Source organism: Ornithodoros turicata, chromosome 2 (genome assembly GCF_037126465.1).
Source record: "Ornithodoros turicata isolate Travis chromosome 2, ASM3712646v1, whole genome shotgun sequence".
Taxonomy (NCBI): domain Eukaryota; kingdom Metazoa; phylum Arthropoda; class Arachnida; order Ixodida; family Argasidae; genus Ornithodoros; species Ornithodoros turicata.
Window position 1 is genome coordinate 58176206 of NC_088202.1, and position 25984 is coordinate 58202189.

General features: G+C 45.4%; 1 protein-coding gene across 1 annotated transcript in view; it reads right to left on the reverse strand.

Annotated features, from left to right (window-relative positions):
• The window catches only part of LOC135385466 (kin of IRRE-like protein 3), a 403730-nt gene extending 388817 nt beyond the window's left edge, over nt 1–14913 (reverse strand). The window contains exon 1 of the mRNA XM_064614796.1: nt 14692–14913. Within this exon, the coding sequence (XP_064470866.1) occupies nt 14692–14767 (76 nt within the window). The 5' untranslated portion in view covers nt 14768–14913. The remainder of the gene's footprint in view (nt 1–14691) is intronic.
• Between the last annotated feature and the right edge of the window lie 11071 nt (nt 14914–25984).

Below are 25984 nucleotides of genomic sequence, written 5' to 3' on the forward strand. Positions count from 1 at the left end.
ATGAATATAACGACAAGGCGCGAAGGAGACTCTTGGCTTCGGCTTGTTGTAGGCTTATATCTGAGCTCATGGAATTCCCCTACACAAAGAACGAAAATCTGGTACCTTTAGTAGAGAAGGAGGGGTGGGGCAGTGGCATACCGTAAACAATATTATGAGTCTTACCGTTCGGTCCTGAGGGAACGATACGTACTTACGAAAATGTCGACTTTGCATACATGCAGTGAAATTTGGAGAACACGAACTGGCGGCAAAAAAAGGGGGGGGGTAACCTTGGGTAGACGAGCGGTATTCCTGCCTAGGCTAGCGGCACGTGGCTTAGGAGAGAGGGAAAAGGGAGGGAGGGGAAGGGGGGGACAGTTAAATTAGTTGATGGTAAGCAGCATGTGTTCATACAGCAGTCCTTATGGGTCGACGACCTAGAAAAAGTTCAGAAGAGCTCTTTGGATGAGCTTCCAACGATGGCGGTTGCCACGAGGATAGACAATTTCCTCGAGTTCAGGTGTGCCGGTGGGCTGCACGGCTAGCAACAGCCTGTGTCCTGCATCCGATGTGGCTGGGCAGTCCATAATAACGTGCTCCTACGTTTCTGTTTCCACACAGTGAAGCACGATCGCCGAATGCGTCACCAGCTTCACGGTAAGTATTGACAACTTCGCAACATGAACATTTTAATGGCGATTATGATGATGATTACGGTGTTTCATTGCTACGGGCCTATCCCCATAGCTCGCGGTAACTTCGGGAAAAGGAAACGTCACAACAATATCATTACGATAGGATGTTACGTTTTGAAATCCTTTCTAAGGTATCGAGGAGGAACTGCGAAATAGAGTGATGCGGTGGCGTATATGGGAAGAATGGCGCCCATGGCAAGCAGTGCGATAGCGCCCGCGTCAAAGCACATGAAGCCCACCTCTAGGACAACGTTACCATATTATCGACTCAAAATAGAATTCATGGTTGCTAAACTTTCAATTCACAATTTTAGTGGATGAAAGCATGACGATAAATGATGACACTACACGAAATTTTTAGTGTAAAGTTACTGTATTTCGCTGCGGCAAATCGATCTATGATGTCACTGATTACTTTTTTTTTCTCTCTTTCTGCAACTTGCTCCAACATACCAGGGTCTGTTTCCCTACCCCGTGCACGATGCTGGTCGCTGGCACCTAGGCGCCTGTTGCGTTCGCACCTGTGCAGCTGGTCTCAGAGGGAATCAGTAAACACGCCGCAAAGCGCAAGGATCGCCGCCTTCGTCCCCATTTCTTGCCGTCCGTAAGTTCGCCCATAGCCCAGTGTCCCCACTTGCCACACCCTAGATACGCCTCTCGAATCATTGCTCAAGTAGATGAATGATGAAACAATTACCAGACGCGACTAGTGACAAGCAACTCGTCAGTCCGTGTGTTAACCTTGCCCACATCAGAGCTGCTCAACGTGCGTTGACACCTCACCACACGGCGTATGTAACGTTTGTCGCATAGTTCGACGTCCCTGTCAATTTGAACAAGTTTTGTCCGCGGGTGAAGCTGCCGTGGGTCAGTAAGCTGATACGTACTAAGCAACCCACAAAGCCCTGAAACTGAAGCACGTTCACAAACAGCAACCAATACCACATATTAAAACACACTTTTAGGAGGCACCTTTTCTTTGTTATGGGCCTTACTCAGTATGAAATCTGTCAAGTACACTTACGAATCAGGCTTATGTAGTGACGTCACGCTTGGTAACATGACTTGGCAAAACATAAGACAGCATGCCGTTCCCGTTAGTTGCGGCATGCGTGCAAATACGAGGGGATGTTGTAAAATCACACACTGCTGCCTCATTCGGCCCGCAGTATGACGCCTGTGACGCATCCCCATGTCTCACGTGACTCAAAGGCTGCGCGTGACGTCATGTGCACGAGCCCCAGTGCAGCCGTGACTGGGACGAAGCAGACCTCCTGACATGGCTTCTGCCAGGGACGCACAACGTTGCACACAGAATGTCATTGCTGGAATAAGCAATTTCCGCACCCGAAAACGATATCGACGAATATCTGCAATACATTTTTATGCGCTTGCTGTTACCACTTCAGCTCTCGAATCGACCTAGCGATCAAGGGCTCCCTGGGCAATGAAATCCACGGGTGTGAGAAGAACCAATCAAAACTAGAAGGAAACCTCAGCGACAATCCTGAGTTTCCCACTGGAGTGTGACTACGTTGACATCAGCCGCACGCCATCTCGCAGTTAGGTCATGGCGAAAACTAGGTTACCTTTCACGATAGCGAAATTCATTTGCCACGCGCGTTTTATCATGTTCCCGACCGGTTGCTGCACGAGCAGACCCCTGTCTTACTTCTTGCTTTGCAAAGCTCAATGCGCAAGCCATGTGGGGGGGGGGGGGGGGGATGAATATGTTTCTTGAGAAAAAAGGAAGGAAAGGTCAGCCAGACGGAGGTCGGCTTGCTATTCCAAAAAATGGAAACTCGGGGAAGAAAAGAAAAGGGGAAGACAAAGAGGAGAAGAAAAGAAAAGGAAGAGACAAAGAAGAAAAGAAAAGGGGAAGACGAAGAAGAGAAGAAAAGAAAAGGAAAAGACGAAGAAGAAATTCTGAACGCTTCGGCCCGAGCAGCACACCGGCGGCGTATAGACATACAACAAGCTGAAACAGTAAGGGGCAGATGTACCGTAGCAAGCCATATGGATAGTGTGGTAAACTTACGGGTATTCCTACATCGAAGAAAGAAGTCAGCTTGAAGGAAAATTGATATGCAGGGCGAAGCGATATCAAAGCTTTGTTCGAAACCCTATAGGTATATCATCCGAAGCAAAGTAACCCAATACTGTTATATACGTTACAAACTATTGAATTAAAATGCTGTCTGGAGCACTAACATGACGAAATCTGTGCACTGGATTTACACTGCACGTGTACCCTCTGCTTAAAAGGAATTGATTGGGCAGTCTACAAGCCTATAACCATAGATGATATGAATATGAAAGAGACGCGCGAAGGCCTATACAGGTTATGCTCTCTACTGCGGAAGCAATTGGTCTATTCAGCACACGCGAACAGGATAGGACATGCCGAAGGCTCACAGCATTATGGTGTTTGACGCTCCGCTGTATCGTTTCATTTCTCTGCGTCGTGCAACTCTGACATATTCCACTGCCTCGCGTTTGACAGATAGCAAAGCCTTAATTCGCTTTGATTCGGCGTTCGACATCCCTTATGTTCGAATATAATGAGTGAAAAAGGAATAAAGAACCACGTTTGGTCCCGTCCCAATGTACACGTTCCCTCCCGCACTTCGTTCGCTCCCTTCCCCAATGTAGCAACGGAACTGTAATGACATGTGTTCATAATGGCGATATCTCTGAATGGATCCCTGTTTCCTTGAAATGCCTGAACGACGCAACCACAAGCATCAGGCGGTGGTGGTGGTGGTGGTGGTGACGAAACCGGCTTGCCATTGTTGGCCTCACTTCAGGCAGGCATCAGGCAGGCGATTATTTGACGTGTATCTAACCAGATTTTATTTCGATATCTATGAACTTAAATTTAACTTTTCCTTAAATAACATTCAGTTCTCGTTAAAATAGTTAGTTGGGTAGAGTAATAATCTTATAGGAAGGCGTTTGATATTACAAACGCGTTTCCCTTCGCTACGCCACCAGAAGAACATTCGTGCTTCTGAACTGCGCTGAAGAACGTTGCATGATAGGCAAACCTTTATATCCACCAGCTAGCCTGCATTTACGCCATTCTATCTGAGAACATTGCACTTAGGAGAGAAAGTTTCAACGTAGCTAACACAGAGTTGTACCTAACGCGTTACTAGTAATCAATTACTTTTTCAGTAATTTTCTAACGTAATCATTAATTTTGTGAGCAAGTAATTTTCCAAGTAATCCGATTACAATTTACGGTAATCAATTACTGAGTAATTGAGTAACTGAGTAATTACTACTCTTTATTAGTAAGAATAATTAGTAAGAGATTAGTAAGAAGGTTAAGTAAGAATTACTTCTTTAACCTTCTTGTCAACAATGGCAACCCCCTTTTCAGCAAGCCAATCTGTTCTTCTGTTCCACCACCAGTTCGACTGAAGCAATGACGCAGAGGTCACTGTGACGGCCGTCTCTAGTCCACACGTGTTATACACACGCGTTATTACCACAATAATATGATACAAGCGCGATAATATGATGATATGATAATATTACAACCACGACCTACTAGAGCAACAGTAAAATATGAGACTGTATTGATAAATTGTAGGGGCTGAACATAACAACAGTAACAAAACGAAGCCGAAGTTTCGATGTTGTTTTAAATGTATGTATAAATCTGTAATAAACGCGTGTATGTGTTTTGTATGTTGCTTTCAAATGTATTTGTGAATTTCACTCATCATGTATGTTGGTGTCTCATATTAGAATTTGCAACAAGAGCTGCATGGTTGCATTCACTGTAGGCTTGTTGGCTTTGGTATGGCCCACAGTTTAAAAGTAACGGGAAAAGTAACGCGTTACATTTTTAATCGGTAACGTATTACATTTTTGATGAAGTAATTTCTAACGGTAAAGAATTACTTTTCGTGCAGCAGTAACAGTAACTGTAATCATTTACTTTTTTCGAGTAGCGTGTACAGCCGTCTGGGCTAACAGAATCAACTCGTCTGCCCAAGCATATAGCTACAGTGTAGCAGCCTTGCCGGCATGCTCAGCATACCAATTATTCAATACGGGCAGAACATTCTGTCGTGTACACTTAAAGGTGTTGCGACACTTTCTCTGATGTGTTGAAGCATAATATATATGCATCGTACTGATTATGAGAACACCGGGAAAAAAAGAATTTTTCCTGTCGCTAGACTGGTTCGGAAAATAGGCGCAGCCAAAAACGACGACCCACGGTGTGACCTCACGGACCCCTCTCTCCCATTTGGCTTGGGAGACGCGCATCTTCCCTAGCTGCTCCTCTGTGACGTCACCAATGTCGCTTCTTCGGGGCCGTTTTTCTCCGTACCTGCTCACGTCAAGGACCCGAAAACTTGAATATGGGGTGATATCGGGTGATAGAATAGTTTTTCGTATTTAACTGGGAAAGCTGGAAACCAACTGTCACGACACCTTTAAAGCTCTGAATGCTACTCAATCCTGATTAATTTCAAAGTGATTTAACATCCCAGCGCGGAGTTATCGTGAAAAATGTATGATCCCCGTACCGTGGGGATGACAATAAAAACGGCTGTGTTTTGACGAGTAGTGGGGACAATGCTCGCCCTTTGAAATGCTTTGACTGCGGGGGTAGTACATTTCGCGTTAGAACTCTGCACAGCGATGGTCGAGCACTTGGAATTTAACAAGATTGAATCGCATTCGGTGCTTGACATACACACAACACAATATTATATCTGAATTCACCAATTGCTGTGCACGGCACGCAGGCACCGGCTACGTCGTATTTTCTGTTCCTAATTATGATTCTTCCAATCGATATTCGCATTATTATAATGTTCGGTCGCGCATACGTTGCTGAGTTGCCTCATAGATTAAACAACTCGGAGACCTCTCCTTCCTGGGAAAGGCCTGGAGTGGTGGCTCAGGCCCCCAAGCAACCCGCAGTCGGCGCTATGAACTGCCTGCAGATGTATGTTGCCCAGGTGAGGTCGTGTCTCCTGGGCGAAATTCACCAGTGGACAGCAGGGACCAGTGGTTTCCATGCAGCACGTGTCGTCCTGATGGGTATTTTGGCCTCCAAGCGAGCGTGTCACTGCGTACTTTCGGGACAATTAAATGGCGCTGAGAGGTGCATTCGAGTTAGACCACCTCGGGAAACGTTTGCGAATATCTTTTGCAATGAGTAATTACCTTGAACTTTTCGGTGCACACTATTGATTCGCAATTATTCGCGATATTGGCGATAGGTGACCACTGGATTGGCTTCCGGCCGTCAGGTGTCTCATCCTCTATAAGATTACAGTACATAAACGAAGTTTTGGGCAGGAGCCCGACCTAGACATAGCAGTTGCACTGGCCTATCCGTTCTACATTTGCAGGTGCACTTCGCTGCGCCATTTTGTTTTTCTATGCGGTTAGTCTAGCAATTATTACACATTTCGATGGTATGGTAACAACAGAACACGGAGATTATCCCACCCGAAACATTGAAGGCTGATAGCCATATGTCTCAAGTTTTATTGGAATCTTTTACCAGAGTTATGACTCTGTACAAAAATGATAAATAAAATTCCAGCAAGATCTCACCCCGTGCGTCTTCAATGGCCTATCTCACTCAAACGCCGCCATTTATTTTTTCTCTCTCTCTATCTGCTTCACGTTCACATCACTACACACAGGTGCCGCTGTCTATCACAATGCGACATATGTTCGTCCTGTTCTTTCGTATGTTGCCCGACCTGTGTGGTGGTATGAAACTGAAGCACAGACGCAGGGAAAAAGCGGAGGCTTTTCAGGGAGATATGCCATTGAAAATGCGTGGGGTGAGATTTTGCTTCATTTCAGATTTGCTTCATCGTTTGCAACGAAAAAGAAATGGAAGAAAACGTCAGACTGTCAGCTGTCAGTGTGTAACCTTTCCGGCTGGATAAACCAAGTCTTCTATTTTTACGATGTGATCAAAATGTGTATAACGATTGCTAGACTGGCCCTATATTTGTTACACGCATGCCCCCCACATTTCAAGGAGGCAAATGACCTCATAGTGACCTGCTTTTCTCTGCTGGTTGCTCCCCTGCTTCGCTCACGCGCTCATCTCAATGCGTCATAATTAGCAAGCGCCCACTGCTGACGTCAGTTTTGGCACGCTCCTGAGTTAAATAGGAAAACCGTCGCGTCCTCGTGTTCCCGCATGAGCATACATAATCTCACGGCTATCTTGCTCTTGTCTCTCCTTACTTGGCAATTAATTATCATTGCACGTGGCAGCGAACACCAAGAAATGTGATCCAGTCAGTCAACCGGATACCATAACGACTCGGAGCTCTGGCTCTGCGACGTTTTCGAGAATTTTAATTACGTAAATGGTTTTCCAGTTTAGACCTGGAGAACTATGCGGAGCTCGGAAACTTTCCAGAAAAGTTGGATTTCACTGCGTCGTGATATTGTGTGCTGTTGACTCTCATTATATATGTCTATCTCTTGTTTTTAACGTCTCTTTCCGCTGAGCGCGATAAAATGACGTGTCGATATGTTTTGGAACGCCACTTGCGGCAGAGGGGCACTGGATATCTAAGAGAAAGTCAGTAATGTATTTTGTGGGCGCGTGATTACCTGTGAGCCGAGATATCAACGGGAGCAGTTTCCGCCGGCAGTTGGTAGCGTGGCGTCAAAGTACCCTACCGTACCCAACGTACCCAATTAGCAATTTTAGTTACACAAACGATGTCACTGGTTCCGCTAGGTCGATACTCTGTTACTGACGTTACGAACGACATGCTAAAACTAAAACTATAGTGGCAAATGTAGTGCAACGTGCAAGTGGCGTTTTGCTTTAATTGTTGTGTTGTCTTCTTTCGGGGGGGGGGGGGGGTATGTCTATGGGGGCAATCGAATTCGTCGTGTGATGAATTGAATATCTCCATATTATTATTATTATTTTTTTTTTTACTACATAAACTTCAACGTCCCATCCCCACACATTCAGAGTTTTATCAATAGATGTGACTTCAGACGAGGTCTTCGAGGTACATTAAGAGATGGGTGACATCGTGTCGGAATGTTTTCATGCGATTGTTGCCGTTCATTTTGCAGATACAGCACCACTTACCCAGGCGGACACCATGCCTATATGCGTATATCCAATTCATGTATCAACCCGTACACAGTAGTAAATGGCTTCGATCTACAAAGGCATTCGCTAGCGTGTTTTGAGCGCTCTGTTTTCAACAGCGTTTGAATGAAGACCGTACCGAAACGCACAAATGTAATAAAAAAGCCGCTTTTACATTTGATCGGTTTCATACTTTTACTAGATACAGTTTTACTAAAAGCAGCTCCCGTGGCATAGTGGCTAGGATGATCGCTTTCCACGCCGGAACTGGGAGGTGACACGGGTTCGAATCCTGGTACCGGCTGTGCTGTCTGAGGTTTTCCTCTGGGTTTTCCGAAGACTTTCCAGACGAATGTCGGCACAGTTCCCCTCAAGTCGGCCCAGGACGCATACTAACCCCCCCCTGTCCCCCACTCCTTCCTGCTGTCCTCTCTCAATCCGTCCACGTCTGTACGCCGCTCATAGCCACAGCTGCTTCGCGGCGCTAACACGGAATTAAAAAAAAAAGTTTTACTAAATACGCGCGATTTCGTCTCGTACACACAGGGGACGGCAGGTGCACTATACGAACATAGTTTATTTTCCATGCATGACGTACTTGTTTACCGGATAGATGCAACAGCATTGAAAGACGCCTACATTACAACTTGGTTACAGAAAGAATGGACAAGCGGTAGCTAAAGTATGTGCCAATTTTGCGCGCTGCAGAGGCGAGGCGCAGGATACGCTCTGACTCATAGGTGGGAGAGCGAACGTTTGGTGACTATACTGTCAGGTGATCCGGTGTTAGGGGACAACGTGCGTGCTTGAGCGCTACAGCAAAGAGTGGTACAGGCAAAAGAGTGGTGCTGAAGAGACGCTTGTAAGCGTCGGTCCGTCGTGTCGTACGATTTCTTTTTATTTTATTTTTTTCAAGTTTCCATGTCGTGAAAACATATTCTACTTTGAGAAATAGGAACAAAGGTGTACGACGACATGCATCCAAAACGTATGGCCTGAAAGTGGTAACCCAAAACCTGTTTTAATATTGCTTATTTCTAAAAATTCAGTCATGTCTATAGGTGAAATGCACTGCATATTCAATGACAACTATTCGTAGCTACAACGTTTATTTTCTAGCATAAATACAATACGGTGCTTTACAAGGAAGTGCTCCCCGTTCGATCGAGGTCTACTTTTTGACAAGTTATCCGTCAGCGGGAGCTCATCCAACTCGCAACCTTTCCAACGGCAGAGTGTAGAGCCGAAGCATCGTTCCCCGAAACGATCCACATACCTGACTTTCCCAGCCATTCCGGCCCAATTAAGCGTGTAGCGCCTCAACAAATAGTTGACGGGGATGAATGAGGTTTTGGCGCAGTTGGATAAACATTTCAATGACGCCATCCGCCGATGCACTGGGGTGTCTCCCCATTTACTGCCATCCTCCCACGCTCAATTGACACGGGCTTGCTACTAATGGAACTCCCCTGCAAATTCCTTTTCTCGTTTTTTTCGACCCGGCAAACTTTCGTCGGTTGTGTTGCTCCTATCGAGTTCGTAGAGCGCATTCACTTAGCGAAAACTCAATATCAAAGAATAAAGCCCGAGAGCAAACAAAACCGAATCCGCCCCCACGCGTAAATGCCTTTGTAAATACCGCCTCCTTTTCGTTCGCTGACTGCATACATACGCGTACAATTGTGATTTTATTTATCTTTTGAATTAGAGGCTAAGATTTGCATAAGCGAAAGCGTTTCAACGTCATTTATCGCGAGCGAAAAGAACGAAAAGGCGAACTGGGAAGCGGTCAGGAAATAAGGTTAGGAAAGGATCCGAAGGAATTCTCGGGAGTTCATAAAACGGTTCCCGATTGCTGCAAAGGGGGGCATCGACGACATTCCAGGAAACAAAATCGATATGACTCTTGGAGAACGGTTATTTCAGCCTTCGTTCCGTTCATTTTTGAGGGGGAGGGTAAAGTAGCGAGAGCGGAGGGGACATGTTTGCTTAGTGCGGCGAATTAGGGAGAGGATAAATTATGGATAGAGGAGGAGAGTGTGGGTGTGACCCGCTGTCTGACGAGTCGATTACTCAGCTGTTGTACGCCCGTTCAGGCGGGGGCCTTGACATCGGTGAGGGCAACCGCGGCCGTCGCCGGCTTAGGTTCGAGAAACCTGACGTTGAAGTTGGTTGGGGGTACTGGTTGGTTGATGCGCTGGCTGACTGCGCTTCCTTAACGGTTGTAAAGAAAGCTGTCTTTTGAAGGAGATTGCGAAGAAAAAGTCTTCGCTGTTCGGAAGTATTAGACCGAGTTAATAGAGAGTTGTAGAAGACCGTTTTTGCGTCTCCGATAGGAACCCGGTACGGCTTAAGTCTCGTGGTGCGTGCCCGACGTTATCGGAGCTCCGTTTGCGTATATCGCCGGTACGGGTCTCCTCGAGTATTTCCGTACCGCGTTTGACTAGTATATCGAAGAGGTCACGCGGGTCGAGGGGCACGCGAGGAGAAGAAGAGTATGCAAACTCCGTAAAAAGCACTATGGAGGTGTGGACTCCCGTAGCATGAAAGAGGTTGAAGCACGCCCTTGTCCCACAGAACGCTTGAAAATGCAGTCTGTGCTCACTCAACAGATAAACGTGCCTATAGGAAAGCGAAGCACAGATTTAAACGTACAGTGCTGGAGAGTCGTGCAGCAAACCAACAAACACATCCGGAGATGCAGTCTTCGGTATGACTTGACTAGATACCTACACATGGTGAGCATTTTGTTTGTCTTTTTTAACCACAAGGGGACATTTCCTTTCTAACTTTTAGTATACAACATGTAAAATTCGAAATTGAACGATTTTCATGACTTTTTTTTTTTTTGCTTTTCCGCGATTTGCCGCGTGGGAGCGCTACGACGTTCATTAACCGCACCGTCTGCTTCCACGGTGTTTTAAAACGTCAACAGTAGTGAGTTCTAGTAGATCGTACGCTATCGCCTTTGCATACGTAAGGGATAGCGTTGGTAGTTCTGCGCACTGCGCGAAGCTCTCTTTCTGTTGTGGGTGCGCGCAGAACCATCAACTCTATCCCTTTCGTACGCAAAGGCGATACCGTACGATGTACTAAAACTCTCTAATGTCGTATCGTGACACTCTTACTCTCTAAGTATCGTGATATCGGTTAAGAATAATCTTATCGTGTAGGATACAGGGACGTTGCAAACTGGTTTGCTAAAACTCACTAATGTCAAGTTGGTATCGCTTCCTAGTTTCAAAGATGCAATCCAAGTGCCGTAAACGCAACTGTATGAAAGTCCCAGTCAACACAGATGGTTGTTAGAATGTGAAATACGCGTTGAATATCGCTGTACTATATGAAACGCGAAGTACGAACATCGGTTTCACGCAGAGTGTACGTGAAATTTCCACATGCGGATTGTAATACGTACAAGAACACAAGGGATATCCAGGATTCATATACCAGCAGTGGAATGGCGTACGTTATGACAGCGTTGATAATTATGCTGAAATTTCACATAACCCCCAAACGTGGAATGAACAACGTCGTTTCTGCTCAAGTTTTACTTCATGATTTCACACGCAAAGTGTAAATGCGGAAATCACATTGATCTACCATACATAAAAAACAGCATTTTTCACACGTTGTCTTAACGTGGATTATATTAGTGAAACTAAATGTTGCGGTGAACAAGCTTCACCAGTGCAGCACAGGGAAGTACGTTTATGAGCAGCAAAGGAAGGAAAAAAGCAGACTCAGATGCAAGCTTTTTTTTTTTCAATCTGGACAGTTTTCTCTCTCTAAAATTTTCTGAAAGGCCGGCAGAATACAATAAGTACAGGATTTCTGAGAACCGACTGCTAGTAGAACGAGCATCAGATGAGAGCATTGATTTCCTGTACTTATACACAGTAAAAAGGTTGTCGTAATGTTAGTGAGCTTTAGTGCGCCGGAAAGTATTTAAGATAACGATTCCAAAAACACGATGAGCCAATCGCCTTCTTCCTTTGAAGTGGCTGACATCACGTTACTGATCTTTGACTCAATAGCTTTCTTGATCGTATCGTTTTCGAAAATTACTTCTTTGAAATATATACACTGTTAACCTCGCGTAATTCAAAATACCTGTCCAATTTTGCACGTTACGCCACCCAAAATATTTTACAGATGGAAAAGGATGCGCTGTTATGCACGCCGCGCTGAGTGATAATATTTGAAGCACGAAGATAAGGCGGCCGCCTGTGATATGGTCGAGGCTCGCAATTTTCACGGCCAAAAGATAGCTACTGACTAGCGCATATAGTAAGGTTGTCCTCAGAAATAACGTAAATTCTGCGGCGAATCTTCACAGTGACCTACGCCGCGATTATATTTTTGTTCGTCCAACAATCAGACGCAACAATACGGCATTAATGACATCTTTTATCAGTTTTACCCTGGCCCAGGAAAAGCTCCCGAATAGCACAGCAGATACTGGGACTGAAAAGCCTCGTCACCTCCCAGTCTGGGCGTGGGAGGTGACTCCAGGTGGCCGATATTATCCGCATTCTGAGCCTGTTGCACGCGCGGCATGTTGCCCCAAATACATATAGGCTCACTCAACTTACGTATAAATTTACTCGCAATTATTACTATTAACCCGTCAGTGGAGAAGCGGGTAGTGCTTCCATTACACACGTTGAGTTATTCAACCCGTTATCAACTACCGCTTCTAGAAAAAATCAATGATTTGGCATCATCATCTATCGCGCGAAGCTTACGGCACCTAAATCTTGACTTACGATCAGCTCGACTTCATTGTCATATCCCATTAAGCATTTAATTCCCGGATGGAATCCACAGATACCCCGAAGAACATTTTCTGTGTCGCACCCAGCAAATTTCCCGGGAGACCTTGAATTTTTTAGCGTCTGACATAAGCTAGCATGGCAGCTGTCATCTCGACGTATTCATATCTCAAATTGACATCATTGCGAAGAAAGAAAGAAAATGTTTTATAATATCATTTCGGATTCTCTAACAGTGACAGTTTAATTGAACAACAAAATCACTACCTGGGCTTGAGTTAAACATCGCACAACTGAGCAAAGCTGTAAATTATTAAGTTATTATATTAAGCACATAATCATGAGACACAGGATGTAAAAACCGACGACATTTTTTACGGCACCACGCTGGACATTGCAGAGCTACAGAGCTACATTTAGTGATCGGCGAATTGACAATTATCCAGCCTATAAGTGTCAGAAAGGAATTCAGTCGCTCACAGACTAATGGGTCTTGCGATCGGTTACCCTGTTGCTACAACAGGGACAAGCAAAGATTTGTTTGCACACTATCGCCAATCGTGGTGTCACTTCGACGTCATGGTTGCGCGTGGGATTCAAAATTAATTGTTCAGTGTTGTACATACTCATAGCCCCGCTACTTGTTACTTGCGAACGTCTCCATCACAGACAAGCCCCAACGGAGTTTTTTTTTTTTTTTCGATATAGCTCAGTATTGCGTTGTGCGGTGCTTTAGAAGCAGCGATAAGTAATTAAATGTGATATAATTAATTGTAAAGCAGAACAGCCCGTGGTTTCTCACTATCCATAAGACTGACCTGGTTTCTAAACGTACATTTGAACTCGTAGTAATTTTTGTTTGCTATGGCTGCCTGCAATGTCGTCATCGACTGATGAAACCAACTTTCTTATAGCTTCGCTGCAAAGACTAAACTCAGCTGACAGTTCTTAAACATAAACCTGGGAATCCTTGTCATTCGGACATATCGAAAGACATGTTTCTTCTAATATGCGTCCACGGCAAACACAAACACAGCTACAACAGAAACCTGAGAGTCCCTGCTGCAGAATGATATCAATGTTTCCATTTTTCACCACTAACTTCGCGTACAAATGTCGCTGCAAGTGGAACTTTCTCCCGATGTGCGTCCGTACGACCTTACCATCATGTTACGTATTCCGGTTGTCCCCAGTCGAGTGTGATACCTAATCCCTAAAAATCCATAACATCCCTAATCTGATCCCTAAAAAGAGAACTTCAGCACACAACGCGCTCTTGGACAACCATCATTTCGAAACATAGCGTTCTCCCTCTTGATTTGTCGAAACATTTGGAAAAATAGTAACAGAAAGGTTAGGACCAGCTCGCGCACTATACTAGAAGGAACAATGCCACCACCATGTGCAGTGGATGGCCCTGAATGAAAGATGAAAGTCACTGAAAAGGTTAGCCAGCTGTAGGACTCGAACCCACATCTTCTAGATTGCCGGTCCAGGGCTCTACCAATTGAGCTAAGCTAACATTTGTATGTATTTGTCCTTCTAAGTTGTTCCAGCCTCAGAACATCAGTTCTTGCATGGCCCTGAATCTTTTACGCGATAAAGTTATCCGTTCCGAAAGCAAAACCTTGAGACGTAAAAGCGGAAATATCTCGACGAAAGAAAGTCTCGAGATGGCGTATGTACCGGGATGGGGGGGTAATGAAAGCCGTTGCACTACTACGGACATGAATCCACACGTTTCCTGCGTTTTCGGTGATCTGTCTTCCGCGCAAAAATCCGACAAAAATTCAAAAAAGGAATGAAATGAAAACAGTGAAAAACCAGTGCAAATTTATTACTCAGTGCTCATTGTAAGTTCCTGGCGAAAATATAAATAAATGTTTAAAAGATGAATGGTGCAGGTGTATTAGCACGGAAAATGAATTTTCTGAACTACAGGTGAGTAATCATAAGAAGAAAAAAAAAAAAGAGGAACATTCTTTCCAAAACTTGTTCCTCCCATTACAACCGTGAAGGATAAATGGTCGAGCATTATTCCATTATGACAGCTTGACCCTCAAAACATACCTTACGGAACTCTTTGACAGATGCAAAGGCACATGCTAAAGGTTTGAAAACTCACAGAAATGGCAGCAGCAGTACACGCTGACGAGGGTGACGAGCAAAGTCCACACTTGCGAAGACATGAGCGAAACCATGAACAGTCCACGAGGTCAAATATACCGGTAATCCAAGCACGGTTGACCACACTGTGCCAACAGCAGACTACACCCCAATACACACGGGCGGGGCCACAGGCTCCGACTGCCCAATAGCTCAAACGCACGCGGGACACGCCGCGGGCCGCGTGTTCGCCACGCGACTACAGCGCCATCGCGCTGCACCAGTGACGCCTGCCGAAGTATAAGCGCAACATCATCGAATCCCTCTCCAAAGCGATTACGCCCTCTCTCACTATGTGTCGAGCATCGGCGGCGCATCCCGTTTCGGTAAAGCCGCTACTTCAGAGGAATGAACTTTCCTAACAACAGTGTCCTTTCGTCGTGCGATGTGTTTCACTTCGCATTAAAGCTGTGACTGCAGGTGCGTTTAATTTTTGGACAGATGTTTTGTAGAACCTGGTTATTTTCACGCAGTTGTCCCTGAATACGCGAAAATACGCGATATTGTGCAGTGTCCGGTTTGCCCATCATGAAATTGACATAGCAGCAGCAAGTGGACACGACAGAAATGTTGGGTGTTTAAATAACGGATGTGATAAACAGGGTCCTATGGTATCTCGCGATCCCGGCACAATTTTATGTCCGAAGTTCCGGGATTTTCCCGATTCAAAACCCGGAATTTCGTATTAACCAATTTCGACTTTCCTGCCAATGAAATTGTTTATGGACGTCTGAAAAAGGAGACACCTTTCCCGGCGCGGGCGGGAAATAGTTGAAGCGACTCTCATTGCCCTCTCCCAGAATAAAGTGGGTTAGTGATCCGTAATCCTATCCCCAAAACGGAGTCTGCCTTTGTGGCGAGGGACCTGCCGGGTTAGTGGATGCCGCACTGTTCTAATAAATTCAGTTGCTAGTGAAAACGCTGTCCGTGTGTGTTCACTGTCCCTGTCTCCGTCGCGTTGCGCCATCATGGTTCAATGTGACTTCCAGGCCTTTGTTTTCGCCGAAAAATATCCGTCGTAATCCGAAATCGAACCAACTACGTCGTTCACGACACACCACAGACACAGCAGTTGCTGACGGAGCTCGCCACAAAGCGCATAACCGAGAATAGCCATTATGTACCGCTCAAACTCTTACGAAACTACAGGGACTCTTCCGATCCGCGACACTACACAAAGTGTGTAAGAATATGAACGATATTCCTCTCTCTCTCTTGTTCAATTGTTGTTGGTCAATAAGTTTACTTGAAAGTGAAAAAAAAAAATATATGGAGACCGCATGTTCAGAAAACTAGACTCGGCTACTCCTATACCCAAAACACACTAGTTACCCGATATTTTTCAATTAATCAATCAATAAAAAGTGAAAAGAGCGAGGGGGGGAATATGTTTATTATATATAAAAAATAAGAGGGAAAGAGCGAAAGAGAAAAAGAAAGAAAGAAAAGAAAGAGAGAAAGGGAAAGAGAAAAGAGCGAAACGCATCAATAAGTATAGGAAACGCGCATTGTTATGTTTAGTGTTATGCGCAAACATTATTATGTTCAATAGCGTATGGATGCGGAAGTGGATACAGTCCTATAGGGTGTTATGAGGAATATTGCACCAAAATCCCGATCCCGTCCCGGGATCTCGGGATCCACATTCAAAAATCCCGCTTTGCTCGATTAGAACCAAGTGCATGTTGTTACAAGGCGTGTATCGTAGTCGTGAGTATTTTTTCATTGTGTTTAAATAATTAATTAGACAAGATTGAACTTTTAAAATCTGGGTTTAAGGCCCGAGGTGTGAACGGCAGAGCTGTAGAAAGATTTGGGAATTACCTGTATTAAAGGTATTTCGCTTTGTGTCGCATTTTTATTTCGTTCGGCTTAAAAATGATTCGCGTGAAATACAACACCACCACCAACAAATAATTATCATAATAATAAAGCAGGTGACAAGTGAATTGCACGATTGTATTTGCCACGTGGTATAGTTTTCCCTCTTCCTTCTTTTGTAACCGAAAATAAAGGACACAATAAACGGGTACCTTGTTCTCGACACGCTTCGCAAATTTCCAATTTACGCCTCATCCGTAAACCAATATTTTATGATTTGGCTCATAAATCTTGTCGAATTCATTATACACATTGGCGAATATACTAGAACCTAGGACACGCGACTGCGGCGGTCTAACGTTGATATTAAAGTTGCTGCTTCGCACTTGCTTTCTGGAACGTTTTGCATTGGAACATCCTTATATCCATTTTTCCTGTCAGAGACAAGAGAGCACGCTGCAAGAGTACCCAATATGGTACCCGTGTTCCTGTGTTGCAATCGCGCATGCCACTTATTCTAACTTCTCAAACTTTGATTTCAGTTCTTGAGTACGTGATTTTGGGCAGGCACGCATTCGTATGCATAATGATTTAGCCAAACGGTTCATGCTTCGCGTGTATTTAGTTTTGACTATAGTTGCTCCACACTCTAAAAAAAAAGGGAGTTGAAAGAGAGTATTAAGCAATTTTACACCCCGTGCTGCGGATGAGCTCTCACCAAACACCCTTGAAACTCCTCGTTTTTGCATTTCCATGTTTTGATGCTTTAATAACTCCCTTCAACCTGCGCTTTACTCCGTGGCGAGAGTTAAGCGCGACACATCTGCATATTCCTGGACAGTTTTCCTCCTTGCCATTGCGCAGTCTAGAAACACTGATATCGAGGCCGTTGAGTTTGAGCGTTTGAGCTCTGCGGCGTGCGTCTCTCTGCTTGTCGTGCAGGGACTTGTTAACGGTCTGTTGGACCACTGAATAATATTTTCTTCCAACAATAACGTTTTTCAGCATGCTGAGGTGTAATGAATGCGACGACTGCAAGTCATATAGCTGCATGTCCTACCACTATGTACTCAAGGTAAGTCTCCGTCCTGTGAAACGTATTTTCACGTATACGTTGCTTGCCTGTACTTTGCTCACAAATATATGGTTGAGAGTTTCTTTCTTTTCATAAGCTTGGAAGTACCTTTTTGTTGTGTTCTAAAGGAACTCCGCTAAAGGAATTTTGACAATTATCAGGCCATCTGAGTGACGATAGTTGAAATGTGATTTTAGCTAGGACACTGCGTTCATGTTAACCAATGTTAACTATATTGCAGAATAGTCTGACTTTAATGGCACGCACTGCAGATGACGAAGGTGATAATTTCCCCTGAAAGGCCAGCGTAGCTTGGCATGACATTCAAGTGACAAACTTTGAAGGTGGTGTGAAGGAGGTCCGCTGCGCTGGTAAGTTTCAGTGGGTACTGCTGTTCTGTATTAATATTTCATTCATATGTATCCCGTCGATGATAAGTGGTGTCAGAGTTGAGTTCTAATGCTGTGGTTAGTAAGTTTCAGATTGACCAGTGGTGTGCACAGCACAGTGGAAAAGACGATGAAAAAGCGCTGCTCCACCTCCACAAAGGAAGAAAGTACTATGCAAATTGCAAGGAAGAGAAGGGCAACGGTTGAACAAAAGGGTAGGTCCAATGCAGTGAATTAAATCCCCATTATTTTCTTCTTCTATTACATCACATCACAGTGCTGGACAATAGCTTACGGAACACGCTCCGGAGCATATCTTCCTCAGCGTGACACGCCAGCAACGAATGGCACCTATAGACTTGCAAACAGATGTCTGGGTTACCTAGGAACATGTCTGTAAGTTCATGCAGCCCCGTTAGCTGTTAGCGTGTCACTCTGAGGAAGACGCCGGAACGTGTTCCATAAACTTTTGTGTAGAACTGTACTAGCATCATTCAATTTTTCCATCCCGTATGATTGAAACCATTTATTTTCCTAGCACAATGTTTGTTTGGCATACGAAATGGTTAATTAGCAAAACTATTTGACATATGATAGCATCACATGTCGCCACTGCATGGACTCTCATTGCCTATATTTATGTTGCAGATTATTACACAGCAGATGTAATTTATGTCTTTGCTCATCTGGTGAGGGAGATCAATCTTACCTGTTCACTTGTGTAAGTGCTTACTTTATTTCATGTGCTTTATAATAGGTATACAGCAAAGTTGATCTCAGTTGTCTTGCGACGTAAACCTCCAATTATTATTATTACAGCAAAGTGCGTACACATACCTATTTTAGAAAAGCTGCAACAGATGAACAAGCTAGAGATTCACTCGCACACCAATATGCTCATCCCAAACACTGTGATTTCTGCCAATCTGGGACGGCACACACATTCTTACATTCTTATGGTTTTCACAGTGCATCCTACTATCTGTCCCATCCTTATATTTAAGGAAGTAAAATGTTTGCAAATAAGCAAGTTCTGAATTTTGGTGTGTATGTGCTCTGTTTGATTTGATTCTTCTCTAACTTTCAGTAACGAAAAAAAAAAAATACTCTGCTCCTTAGTTTAATAGGTCTACATTGCATACTTGACTGATACTACTTGAGAAGGCCATATAGAAAGGAATGTAACGTAACTTCGTAATATATCGCTATCATTTGTCTCCCCTTAGCGGTATCGCTTAAGACAAAAATGATCTATATCTCACAAAAATGATCACAGAAGACCTATTGAAGTTACAGTACTGCTGTATCACGGTGAGGGGAACGCGCCTGTCCAGTAAATGACCGCATTCGAACATCACGAAGACCTTCAACCAACATACTTCAACCTGAAGTATGTTGCATTGGTTAGGGAACGCTTTAGGTGCCGTTAAACTGCCTAACTTGTTGTTTCTAGACATATGATTATGTTCCATGTACATAGCGTGTAATGTGCATTGCAATGTTCAACTTCTGCTCTGTATCAGAGGCACAATAAATATATGTTTTTTTAAACATACTGTTTTACAACACTTCCTTGTATGTTTTTCAAGATGAAAAGTTGACTAGAGTAACGCACACCCCAGGATAGGGGCATACTTTTTACGCCTTATGTAGTGTAACCATAACTCCCCAACGGAGTTACGTTAACCTCATGAGTGGAGTTGCTTTTACACTCGACATGCTGGAGTAAATAGGGATCTGTTTGGGAGTAACTTTTACTCCACACTATAGGGGTAAATTTTACTCCATAGTTCCCGGAGTTGCAGATACTCCTCAAAAAGACTATAATTTTGCACATGGGAGTTAGGGTGTTTTACCCCCGCAAAGGAGTCAGTATGACACCTTTTTTTTTTTTTTAGAGTGCAGTAATTTATTAATGCGTTAGCATTTGAAGGTTCATGTCAAATGAAAAACGGCGACGTCCACCTGCGGACACGAGAAAGGAACGAGAAAGAAGGAGATACTATCACGAACAACAATAAAGACAGCGGGAAACGACACGCGAGTTATGTTATCTTTAGACTCAGACTGCGACTGCGACTTTAAACTCTCAGAGACTACGATGGATCACGATGTGCCCATCCAAACCAAGGGCTTCTCCTACATCACTGGAGCCAAACGCCCTGGCCGGAAAGGCCGGAGTTGCCATCTACGCTAAGGATGGCATCAGCGTTACACCCCGAGAGATTCACAGCAACGTTCACGAATACGGTGGGTCCTGCGCCGTACGCCTTCCCACAGATCTCAACGTTGTTACTGTGTACCTCCAGTCAGGGATTACGCACAGGCAACCGGCAACCACTGTAAACCACATGATGGACTGCGTTATGCTTACTCAGGAGTGGGTCGTCATGGTAGGAGACTTCAACCAAGACGATGTGAAAGACTTCCAGTTCGCCTTAGATGTGCGTTCTCTGTACTTTGTCCGTTCTGACGTCCCCAAAGGTTCCATCTCCACTGACTGAGGATCGTGCGTCTACCAAACGACGCCTTTGTCACTTTACTTAGGGTGGCGCAAGCCTTCAAAAACTTTAGGAAGATCCATTCGTGGATCGCTTGGAAATGCGTTAGCATAACGCCTTACGGCAACTCCTTAAGTTAAAGGCTAACACGAACCCCGAACTGAAAAAAGAGGAAGAAAGAGAAGGAACCAAAGAAAAAGAAGCAAAAAAAGAGAAAAGGAGGAAAGAAAAGAAGGAACCAAAAAAAGAAGCAAAAGCGAAAGTATGGAGCAATAGAAGAAGCAATAGAGAAATAAGCAATGGAAGAAAACAAGCAAAACCGAAAGAAGGATGCACAAGAACGAACCCAAGGCTTATGCTAACGAATTTCCAAAGGATCCACCAATGGATCTTCCTAAAGTTTATTCCAGCAACAACACATACAACGATGATGTATAAGGAACTTCGCTTGGTGATTTGTGGCCCACTATCCCCCTGTAGTGAGTCACAACTGACCAAGATCTACGGGGCAATATATGATATGAAAGGATTCTTTATCGTAAGCTGATCTAGCATGTGTACTAATTTTTAGGTTTTTAATAGGATTTCTGGTTTTTGATGTTTAGTTCCTTTCGTGGTGCTCAGTGGACATAATTCGCCACTTGTCGTGCGCTACCGATGTCGACACGCGAGGTAGTGACCACTTTCCTCTATATTTCGCACGATAGACTGCCTCTCAGCCATTACTGGACTGATTTCTTTCAGGAACTGGAGACTCTTTCGTTGCCAGTGTCCGAACATCTGTGCACACCGGTATATCCAGAGAGGCTCTCTTGCATGCCATTCGTTACGCCATTCAGGACGCGGTGGAGTAACAGGTCAGGTCGGTCATTCTGCAGTAATTAACCACCTTAGGGCATTACATCGCCGAGCAGAAAGAACGGCTCGTCGAAGAGGGCAACTTCCTGACATTGTAGCATACCGGCAGATGAAAGCTAACGTAACATGAGAACTTTAGCAAGAAGACCGGAAGCGTTGGCGTAACTTTTCTCAACACCTTTCACCGTTTGACCCGGCCACAAAGATCTGGAGCTCTGAAGGATGCGCCCTCACAAAAGAATCCTCTCGCTGCATTGGCTATCGTTAAGGGTGTAGACGAAAACACTCAAGCGACAGATTTCTCCGTCGTACTAACGAAACCGGCGGCTGCCTCGACGACTGCGGTACACAGCAGTTTTGTCCAGAGCTTGACGGCCCAAATCCACCAAGACTGGTCCCGTCCACCGGAGGTTATGGACGGCAACCTCACTCTAATCGAGCTAAAGACAGCGTTGAAACTTGTGAATGTAGGCTCGTCCCCGGAGCCAGATAAAATCACCTATGCCGCACTGCGAAACCCTGACGGACGGTCACGCCAAGCTGTCCTTCATGTTTATAATACGTCTTGGCAACAGGATTTCCTACCATCTACCTGGAAGGGGGCATTAGTTTTTCCCATCCTGAAACCAGGCAAACTCCCAAATGCCCTGTCCTGTTTTCGCCCTGTGACAAGCTGTGTGGGGAAACTGATGGACAGAATGGTTTTGCAGCGTCTCGACTGGTGGCTCGAAAAGCAAGATGCGTTCCCTCACGAAATGGCAGGCTTTCGTCGCCACCGAAGCCCCATGGATCCACTTCTCGACCTCGTTGCTACAGTCCAACATGCTCGTGCACATCGGCGGACACATCGGCGTGCACATCGGATTGTTGTACCAGTTTTCCTAGACATCAAGAGCACCTCTGATACCGTCTCGCACATTTGAGTGCTAAACGCCTTCCGCTTTTTTTTTGAGTAGCTGGTCGACTCTTCAGCTGGCTCCACGATTTCGTCACGGATCGAACTGTCGCTACTCGCACATCCCACGGCAAAGACCTAAGCATCCTGTTCATCAAGGAGTACCCCAAGGAAGCATTCGGAGTCCTACGCTCTTTAATGTGGTAATGGCAGGCCTAAAATCGGTAATTCCTCGCAGAGTAGCATTCTCTGTGTATGCCGATGACGTTGCCTTTTGGACAGTAGGCAAGTCACGACTAGCCATACAGCGTCGTTTGCAGCTAGTTCTAAAAAAATTCCATCTGTACCTCGCGTGGCTTGAGATGGACCTCTCGCTCGAAAAGTGTGTCGAGCTCCCTTTCACCCGCAAGGCTATGACAAATTTCCCTCTTTGGGTTGGTGCAAAGAAGCTTGAGGCTGTACGTTCCCGTCGCTTCCTTGGTGTGATCATGGACTCGGACCTGCTCTGGGCTCGCCACATTAAGCACCTTGAAACCAAAGTGCAGCGCTGGCTTCCTGCAATTCAACATCTTTCTGGCTTAGGATGGGGCTGTTCTAGCCGTTCACGCGGCTTTTTTGGGGGCGACTGTGCTTTACAGCCTTCCAATCTTGCACAGGATTTCCACAACGTCATTAAATACCCTTCAGACCCTGTTTGCGCGAAGCCTTCGTCACCGCCTTGGAGTTCCCAGAATGGCTTAAGCTTGTGAACTCCCAGTGGAGGTTCTCCGTGAGCGTGAAATGGCTCGGTACTTCCTACGTTTGCGTGCGCACATTCCGTCACTCACTCCTCAGGAAAATTCGATACCGCCCTGAAAGTGATTTCCATCGAGTAGCGCAGAGGACAAGCCAGGCTCTCACTGGCTTCATAGCTAAGGACGTCACACCACCGGACGCCCCACGGTCTCTGCCAGTGCCACCCACCTTCGTACTTCTTCCGGACCTCCTGGAACGAATAGATCAGGTTCCCCCTCAAGTCCTTCGAGCCCATTTTTATGCTGTGGTAGACGGGAAGTTTTGTACCTCTGCCGCAGTCTACACCGACGGCGCATCTCGAAATGGCAAATCCGCGTCGGCATTCGTCATCCTACCCGAAGGCGTAGTGGAAGGACGACGCCTTTCGCATCAAACTTCATCCACGGCTGCGCAGCTCTATGCCATACTTTTCTTTCTGCAGCACATCGTTGATTTTACTCTGAGGGAATGGGTCGTGTTCACTGACTCTACATCTGCGCTGCAAGCAATTGAAAATTCTGGCACCCTCGGCTCATCCGCACTGTTGGCGATGGATGTGTTAATGGCTTACAACCTTGCCTACGAAGCAGGACACAGGCTGATTCTCCAATGGGTTCCAGCCCATTGTGGTGTCCAAGGGAATGAACAGGCCGAAAGCGCCGCAGAAGCAGCTCTCTCGTCTGGGAGACGGACGCATATTGCGCTGCTGAGGAGATCGTTGTTCCGTACTTCGACGCCCCGTGACTCCCCTAGCTTCCCGCCAATGAACCGCTGACATTCTCCCCCCAGCTACGCTGAGCAGGGTTGAACCAGCGCTCGCTTTCCGCATTCCTCGACATACCTCTCGTCAACATGCCGCATTAGTTCATCGGATGCACCGAGACGAGGCTTTTACAGTGCAGTGGCGTTACCGCTTGAGACAAGTTGACTCTTCCCAATACTGTCACTGTGGTGCCGTAGAAGATCTAGAGCACATTCTTCTTCATTGCCCACACTACCAACCTCCGTGAACCGTATACTCCGGATTTCCGCTTTCTCCAACCTTCCTTGTCAACACCTTGTGATTGTGTGGCCGTGTGTGTGACTTCTCAGTTTTAGTTTTGTGTCCTTCCTTTGCTTTTCTTTTCTTCTTTGTCTTCCCCTTTTCTTTTCTTCTTTTTCTTTTCCTGTGATTTTCTTCCCCATTTTCCATTTTTTGGAATCGCAAGCCGACGTCCGTCTGGCTGACCTTTCCTTTCTTTTGTCTTAGTAAACATATCCCCCCCCCCTCACGAGCTGGACTATCTCCCCCTCTCTCTCACAAAATTGCTTGGTCCTTTGCCACATCCAGCTCATCAACGCTCTGCCCTCAAAGCTCTCTTCACCTTTTGGACACCATAGGACTTCGATCCGTTTGTGAAGGAGCTCATTATTTCACCCCCGCATCACAACCGGCAATGGGCAGAGTATCGCTTCTGGCGATGAAGCTCCCCATTCATCATCTCACAATAAAGTTGCTGTTGTTTGAGGTTTAGTTTTTCAGACGTTCGCCATGCAAAATCGAATCTGATCGGTGATTATTTGGCCCACTATCAGTGGCTTCTGATGGTGACATTTTAAATTGGAAGACAGTTGGCGGAAAACGAAGCAGGAATTCTCATGTACACAGTGAACGTGCTGCTACAGGCTCCAGCTATGCCGTTGATGAAATCCGCTTTTGATGAAACATGCCTAATTTTAACGTCGGCAGACCCTGAGTTTTGATATCAAGTAACTGAGCTGTACATTTCCGGGTGTGATCTTTTACATTATGTCGTGAGTGCACGAATATGCCGTAACCGATATCACCTGTATTCTTGACACCTCATATCGTGATCGCAAGAGTGCGATCAGTCATAATCATTCGCGTGAAATCCGTCTGGCGGAGTGGTCGTCTGTGATCACCAGCATTTATCGCCTCGACTCGTCTGATTAGTTTAAGCTGCCGGAAATATTGCAATCATCCATACGAGATACAGGGCGCGATATCGGCTTTGGCACGAGTTCACAGCGAATGTGTGGTCGATGCGTTCTTATCAGGTGATTCTGAGCGTGAGTGATCGCAGGCCAAAATCCGACCCCCGGCCTCAATGCCTTGGAACATGAACAGTAGAAATATGGCAGTCTTAGGGAAAGCCAGACAGCGGCGGGAATGGGAACTACGCACCCCTCGTCGTCGGTCGTCGAAAAGAAGGTGCCAGCGTGGCCTAATTGGTAGGGAACTTGACCGGCAATCATGCGGTGCGTGGTTCAAACCCCGCCGCTGTCCTTTTTCAGCAACTGTCACATTTTTACTATCGGCTAAAGCCATGTTAGCCTATTCCGAGCCTCCCTGTAGTGTGTGAAGCATCTGTAACTGCTACGGTTTTCTTTTTCTTCCTTCTCTTTTTATTGACGGCTTTTATTGTACCAAACTCCTCGAACGTCAGCTCGCCCCCCGCCCCTCCCCCTGGGGTGAGCGTTTTCCAAGGCCCTCGACTGGTATTAATTATCATTCGCAAAAGCGCCTCCGCTAAATCTGCACTGTACCACGGTCGTGAATGATATCAATGCGCAGAGTTAAGTTTGAATGCTGGAAAAAACTAAAAATACTCGTAATAAATAAATAAATTCACTCTATATATTGATATTTGGCCAGTGGTTCGCTACTAGAAGTCAATTTACTTTTAGCGATTGACTTTGGCCACTCATCCTATTGACGCTTCAGTGCTCCTTGGAAATGCTACCCTTAAAATCTAGCCAGTGCTTTTTAATTGCATTTTAATTGACTTTACTAAATTGCACGCACCTTCAGGTATACGCGTCGTGCAGAGCGCTTCTCGCGCCGCCCTGCGTCAAGCACGGAAAGTTTTTCCGGGGCTCCGTCCGTAGCGCGCAGCGTCCAGCGTGTTGATATTGTGTGTTTGCTGCACGTCGTATGG